The sequence below is a fragment of the Lactuca saligna genome, chromosome 5 (assembly GCF_052625555.1).
Source record: "Lactuca saligna cultivar CGN05327 chromosome 5, ASM5262555v1, whole genome shotgun sequence".
Lineage (NCBI taxonomy): Eukaryota > Viridiplantae > Streptophyta > Magnoliopsida > Asterales > Asteraceae > Lactuca > Lactuca saligna.
The window spans coordinates 41033718-41041780 of NC_136421.1; the positions used below are offsets into that span (position 1 = coordinate 41033718).

Genomic DNA, 8063 nt, shown 5'->3' on the forward strand with positions numbered 1-8063 from the left:
GTTACAAATATCACCTCGTTCATATTTTACCTTCCATTATAATCTATATGTGATCCTTTGCTTTTATAAATAAATGAATCATATGTAGTGTACACCAAAATCAAAACCAATAGCATCAATCAATAATTTGTAAATGATGATAATACGTAAACATCAAAAAAGAAAAATGTTACATTTGACATGAATGAATTATGAATGTTCTTGAATTACAGCAACCAAGCCTAACCAAAGCTAATCTCCCTGCTTGAATATTGATTAATAGTTCCATGAATGAATTATAGAAGAGCTCAAAAACTGTAAACAATTTGTGACTTGTGAGTCGTCATTTGGCACTGCTCTGTTCTTTACCTTTGTACTTCTTCACTATCTTGAAAGGAAGAATGTGTATCGGTAATCTTAGCTTTATGTAATTAGATTTTTTGGAATGAAATTGATTTCATATCAGATGTTGCTGATGAACATGAACGATAACAAATTACAATAAAAAGTAACTTACTGTTATACAGACTTATTATCAAACAATAACAATTGGTTCAACTGAAGTACAAAATTTCTATATGTTTGAACTTTGAGTTACCTTCCCTTCCATAAACTTTGAGGTTTTGTTACGGCTGGGATTCCAGTTGTTCTGAACCAGAGACGCTAATTCCAGCACGTTTGACGGAATGAAAGAACGGGACGATCATTTTCCGGTAATGAATCGGGCGTGACAGCTCCTCAGCGAGGTCAATTTCGAGGTGGGAGATGCCAATGTCGTTGAGACGAAACCCTAGTTTTTCACCGATTCTCGAAGCGATCTTGGCGTCCCAAAATTTGTGTGACCTGGGAAACGTGGTGAGTTTGGATCGATAATGAGTCATGAATTCTTGTTCGGTGGATGAGGCCATGGCGACGATGGAATCGGTGCCGGAGTTGGTTACCTGAGCAGAGATTTTCCGGCAAGATAAAGCTAATCGGAGCAGGTGACGTTGATCGGCGGGAGTCATTTTTATCAAGGCATACACGTTCGTAACAACGTATGATAAATGGTATCGCCAACTAAATTAAACGATTATGTCCTATTAAAAGTAAATAAATAATAGAGTAAATTACACGAATGGTCCCTATGGTTTAGGGTAATTTGCGCATTTAATCCCTAATTTATATTTTTAACTCGGAAGGTCCCTATTGTTTATTTTTGTTACATGTTTGGTCCTTATCATACATAAAAAGACTATTTTACCCTTGATTTGTTAAACACACCCCCAATCTCACCCCTTTCACCTTATCTTACCTGCTCCATCATTTTTTTCTATTTAAATAATAGACGTTTTGGGTAAGACAGGGACCAAGCGCGTAACAAAAACAAACAGTAAGGACCTTCCGAGTTAAAAAAATAAGTTAGGGACCAAACACGCAAATTACCCCAAACCATAGGGATCATTCGTGTAATTTACTCAATCTTATTAATAAGATTTCATGCATGAAAACTTTAAATTACTCAATATTATTTAATGTTGCATGAAAACTTTAAATTATTTATTTATATATTAATTTAGGGAATAATATAATTTATATATATTAAAAAAAATAAACAATAAGATTTCATGTTGCTGATATCAAAGGTATCAGTTGAATGGGTTGGTTGAAAATTGCAATTTTTATTTATACGTTAGATTCAAGAGAGTGGTGCGGTTTTGCTGCATGGTTTGCCACATAAGCAGGAGAACAACGTCTTTCCTATACGGTTTTGGTCGCTCAAAAACGCATAGGGGAGACAGTGTTCTCCTACAGTTAAGTCGAACCTTATTCCTTTTTGGCTGTGTTTTTTGATTGAGTAATGGTAAATTTGACCGTTGAACAGTCAAAACTGTTAACATTTTTTTTTCCTATAAATTAAACCATTCATTTTATTTTTTCAAACCAAAACCAAATTTTTACATTTTTTTATAACATTCTCTCTCAAAATTAATAGAAAATGTCATCTTTTGAAGAACTTCAAGTTATTTTTTATGTTGTTATTGCTTGTGCTCAAATGGCGAAACAAACGTATGATGCTTTATGTAATAACGCAGTCGAAAATTCTCAACGGAGAACACAAAGATATATTTGCAGAAATTGTGAAGAAACCAGCCAAACGTTTGATACAAGACTATTTTCAAGAGAATGTCACTTATCAAATGTATTATTTTTGTAGGCGTTTCAGAATGGACAAACGTTTATACGAACATATAATTGAAGATGTAACGGAGAAGTGCGGTTTTTTCGAACAACGTTCCGATGTTAGAGGTGCACCCGGTTTCACTCCCTTATAAAAATGCACGACCGCACTTCGTCAGTTAGCATATCGCATTACGCCTGATGCGTTGGACGAGAGTTTTAGGATATCTACTATGACTACACAAGATAATCTCCACTATTTTTGCAAAACTGTGATTCAATTGTATGGTTCAAAATATTTACATAAGCCTACACGTAATGATATTACAATTGCAAGCTCATCATGCTAGTGTGCATGAGTTTCCTGGAATGCTAGGAAGTTTAGATTATCTCCATTGGACATGGGAAAATTGCCCTACCTCACACCATGAGCAATTTATCCAATGTGATCATGGTCACCCAACGGTCATATTTGAAGCAGTTGCATTACAGGATTTTTGGATTAACGACATCAATGTTCTTAATCTTTCACCTATATTTAACAACATATATGATTGATCTACACCATATTCTTCTTTTGAAGTGCATGAAACGTCATATAAGTATGATTATTATCTTGTTGATGAGATCTATATCGAGTATGTTGTGTTTGTTAAATCGTTTACGTGTCCACATGGTTCTAGACGGAAAAATATCAAGAGAGCTCAAGAAAGAGCTAGGAAGGATGTCGAGCGTGCTTTTGGAGCTCTTAAGAAACGTTGATTTTTGTTGAAAAAACCAGCAATTTATTTCGGCGAGCAAAAACTTTAAGAAATTATATATACATGTCTCATATTCCATAATATGGTTATTGAAGACGAAGGAAGAGCGATATGTGTGTTTGACGAGGAAGAAACCATACCCGAGACACAACCAATAAAAATTGGTGGCGAAGAGTATATGAACAGGAAAGCAAAGATACTTTACACTGAAATATTTCACAATCTTTGCACAGACTTTATGGAACACATTTACGGGATTCAACATATTAACCTTAATTTGAATCCACCGGATAACTCGGGAGACGAGTTCTCGGAGAACGACTTTATATAATATGGTTTAATTATTTTATTTGTGTTTTTAAGTTATTTTAATCGTTTGATGTGTGTTTCTTAAGTTTGTTGGATTTTTTAATATTATGTATTTTTTTAGTCAACTAATGTAATGTTTTTAATTTTGAAGTACTGAAAAATTGTCTTTTTTTTTTATTAAAAATGAAATTTTATTTAATTAAATTATTTAAATAAAAATTGTGACACCACTCATTGGGTGTGGCAAGAAACCACACTTGTGTGGTAAAAAGTGATGTGACGCACATGTTGCAGTGAAATGAGTGCAGTTTCAGTGGCGTAATTCCCTCTGGCCTTAGGCGCTCGCACATTGTGCAGAAAAAAACAACTAAATAATTGAAATATATATATATATATATATATATATATATATATATATATATATATATATATATATATATATATGTATACCTTAATAAGCATTTAGTCTAAAATATTGAATTTTAAGAGATACAACCCTTAAAGCATCATATACAACTATTTTATGTATTCTAGAAAAATCAGATCAACCATTGAAAAGGTCTGGATAGAATTGAATGCGTCAAAGTTGAGCAAGTATTGTTAACCTCCATCCAATTGAATTGGCTAGTGTAATAGCCTATACACTTTATAAAGCATTTCCACTCTATTCTCACCCTCTCTAGACCACCAATTTCCAAGAAACCCTAAAATATGCTCCCCTAAAACTCAACCTCCACTACCGCCACTTTCGCAGACTTCCTCAACTACTGCCATGATCTACACTCCAATAATCACAGTGTCCACCGCCATCACCACCCTAGAGTCGATGGTCGCTACCATATCTCAAAACCATATAGCCTTGAAATTCATCACACTTACGTCGGTTCTATCTTGTGGTCTCCTTACATTTATCTCCCCCATGTATGATTACCACCTCGATCTCTCCAGGGCGCCTTCACCTATACATCATTTCCAACCCAACACACCTCTCCGATTCAGTACCCGCTACACCATCCTAAATACTTTATGTGATATCGACTTCTCTGCCCTCATCTGGATCTTCCCACAACGACCATCATTTTCCGCCAACAACACTAACCCTCAAACTGTTACTTTTTCTAATCGAGTCAATAATGGAGCATACCATTTTTTTCATATATGCTATCATTTTTTGTTTTTTATGGTTTTGTCAATGCAGTGTAACGCCTGTGTTTCTGGGCTTGTCATTAATGTTAATGTAATAGTCTAGGTTAACCTTTGTAATCCATTTTGAAATAATATAAATATATTATTTGAGTATTATGTGTTTTGTGCTTATTTGTGTGTCTTAATTGAATAAAGGTTAAGAACGAGCATCAAAATGAAATATTATATAAGCTCGATATCTATGGATAATGTTGTAGTGGTCGAAACGAGGTTTCCAAATATATAAAGGACGCCGAAATCTGAGTTATAACGAAGAAGTTATGACATGTCGAAGTTTCGCGACAGAACCGACACGACGCTGAATAACGTAAAATATAAATTTAAGATAGAGCGATATCTAGCCTTAATGATCTATACGAAAGTCATAGAATATGCTAAACCAAGAGCGTGCTTAAAAAGAACGCCCAAATCTGACTTCGTATGAGGAAGTTATGATTTTCCGGAGTTTCGACTTAGCGGTATGCAGCCCGAATACTCGAATATGAGATCGAGTTATTTTTAGCCGAAACAATCTAAAGTAGAATCGAAGATCTCGTCGATAGTAGTCCAACGTTAAAAAGAAAGACGGAAACGGACGTCGGATGAAGAAGTTATGAATTTCTAATGGATTTTCCTGTCCCGGCTTACTAAAAATAATATAAAAGTAATATATTTATAATATATTAAAAATAAAGTTAAAATTAGCCAACGGAGTCTAAACGAGAGTTTTAGAGCATAGTCTCACCTACGCATCGATATAAAGAACGTCGAAAAAGGAGTTCATATGCGAAAGTTATGAATTTTTGAAGTTCGGGCGCGAACCCCAAAGCTGTGTCAGTAGCCACGACGTGGAAACAGTGCCCACAACGTGACATGACTTCTGACGCCTTTTGGAGCCTGGCATAGAAAGTGGACGATGACGCATGCAATGACGTTTAAGCCCACGATGTGAAAACACTGTTCACGATGTGGAAAATGAGATATTTGCCCTATAAATAGATTTGAAGGGGCAGCCGGCCAAGGTTGCTAATTCACCCTTCTCTCACCCATATTACCTCGATTTACGTGCAAAGAAGTACCCCCGAAGCCCTGATATCATCCCAAGACCCGAAGCGAGTCCCAAAGCCCCGAAGATCCCGAGAAGAAAGAGTTTCCGAGCCGAAGCTCTGCCCGCGAGAAGCCCGGTGTGTGAAGAGATCACGGTTTCACTGAAGAATACTACTCTTAGAGTCGTGGTGCTGTCTGGTCATCTTCTGATCAAGTGAGTGTGTACTTACTTTCTTCTAACGCATAATTATGAAGTATTTTATATAAAATACGTGTTATGTGTATATTTTGTCGTTATATGTGTGAATGTATATTCACTTTCTTCTATCTCATAGATATGATTTGTTTTCTATGAAATATGTGTTATATGTATTTGTCTCATCTGTTGTTTGGAATATGTATTGAATGAGAATGCTATATAGGTTTTAAACTATGTATAAAAATATATATTTTTATCTACTAATATGTTGGGTAGAACATGGGTAGATAGTTGATGTGTGATAAACAGATGACAGGCCTCGATGTTGTTGTTGCTAATCTAGTCATCTAGCGGAGTATGGATGACGACCACAGACTCTTTCTAGATAGTCCAATGGAACGCTAGCAGGTTCATAACCTGTAGGTGTTGTGAACATTGTGTTCACCGGTGTACTCCATCCCCCTCATGGTTGCCTTTAGGACATCTATTGCTGAAGAAACCCCTTGCAGTAATGTCCATCCCGATAAAAATCCTAGATTAGGTCCCTTGTAATAGATGTTGTTTTAGGGACGTAAAGTGAGGATAACGGGAATGGGTAATCGGGTTATTGTTGGTTAATGAAATTAAATATAATTATTTATTGTGGGTTGAAAACTTTATATGCTCACCAGGCTCCCAAGCCTGACTCACTCAGTTTATTTGTATTACAGGTAGTGATGCGGGGGCATAAGATGGATAAATCATCAAGTTATTTTGTTTATTAGACCAGTTGTTATATGTAACTATTGTATGGTCTATCTTTTGTTGTTTATGCTTTTGTGTCTGTATCAGAACATGACATCCCGAGTTTTGATTATATAATGAAATATGTTTCTTTATGAAACGCTTTGATAAATATTATTTTTATCATATTTTGTTTTTAGGAACAAATTCCGCAACTCTTTTAAATCAATGGATTTACTCTGAAATTATTTTAAAAGCATAAATGAAACTGGTCTTTTCTAGCTGTGATTTTGGGGATGTCACAGTTGGTATCAGAGCATTAGTTTAAGCGAACTAGGAATTTGTAGGATTTCTAGACTTAAACTTAGAATCCTAATTGAACATTACGAGATGAGTGTCTGTGATATTATAGACATGAGCACTAGTATATTTTAGAGTAAATTACTGAAATCGTCCCTATGGTTTGGTCAAAATTACACGTTTGGTCCCTAACTTTTTTTTTGCACTTGGATCGTCCCTGTGGTTTAATTTTGTTTTGTTTTTTGTCCCTGTGGTTTGATTTTGTTGCATTTTTCGTCCCTTACATACATAAAGTTAGGGACCAAACATGCATTTTTTATCAAACCACAGGGATGAAAAACACAACAAAATCAAACCACAGAGACGATCCAAGTGCAAAAAAAAGTTAGGGACCAAACGTGCAATTTTGACCAAACCACAGGGAAAATTTCAGTAATTTACTCTATATTTTAGGAAGCTGCCTAAAATGCTTTTATGTGCTAAATGTTATATGTTGCCATATATGATATTATTTGTTTGGATCTACAGTTTGTTGCCAACCGGATCTGGAGACTTATGTGTTTAGGATTCTAAGCGTATGTCTACGGTATTAGAACTAGCATGTAAACATTTCAGAGTGATAAGGATGATTTGAATATCTATCGTGAATGAGGATCTAGTTTCACCTTATTCGGTGTATAGATAAAAATGGTGAGAATAAGGAGTGGAGTTGGAAACATGGACAAAAACAGAAATCAAATACCTGTAATAGAGCAAGTAGCTGTTGCAGCAGCAACACATGAGCCAATGATAATGGTTGGGTTGCAATCCATGATTCGGGCTATGTTAGCCGAACAAAGGGAAGAAATGTGATAGATGTTGCATGATAATAGGGATGAACCTATCATGCACATTGAGGAACCTGAATTGATTCCCGAGCAATCGGAGGAATGGAACAATAGTCACATTGTGAGTCAAGTTGGGACTCAAAGAGAACGAATGAATGACCTGGAAAGGGGAAACAACAAGGAGGGTTGAATGTATAAGAATTTCTTGGGCACCAAGCCGCCAAGTCTTTATGGAAGCCCAAAGCCTATTGAGATTATGGATTAGATCTCCGAAATGGAGATGGTATTTGAAAGTTGCAACTGTAGCAACAAACAGAAGATTGTCTTTGCTGTTAGACAACTGAAGATCGAAGTCTTAAGCTGGTGGAAGTTGTTGGCGGATACTATGCCACGAGGAGAAGCCCTAAAAATGTCATGGGATGAGTTCTTGGAACAACTAAGGGTGCAGTATTGTTCAAAGATAGATCTGATTGATCTGAACAATGAGTTCCAAAACTTAAAGAAGGGGAGAATGAGCATAGACGACTATGCTACTGCATTCACTGATAAAATGAAGTTATTTCCGTACCTAGT

General features: G+C 35.8%; 1 protein-coding gene across 1 annotated transcript; it reads right to left on the reverse strand.

The window, feature by feature from the left end:
• Positions 1-123: 123 nt before the first annotated feature.
• LOC144997292 (Ribosomal L18p/L5e family protein) lies at positions 124-1034 on the reverse strand. The gene has a single exon (XM_078957157.1). It carries the CDS (start codon positions 984-986, stop codon positions 606-608), a length of 381 nt encoding a protein of 126 aa, XP_078813283.1. The 5' UTR covers positions 987-1034; the 3' UTR covers positions 124-605.
• Positions 1035-8063: the final 7029 nt, after the last annotated feature.

Excerpts from the sequence above, each read along its gene's own strand:
- LOC144997292 (XM_078957157.1), bottom strand. The coding sequence starts at position 986 with ATGACTCCCGCCGATCAACGTCACCTGCTCCGATTAGCTTTATCTTGC.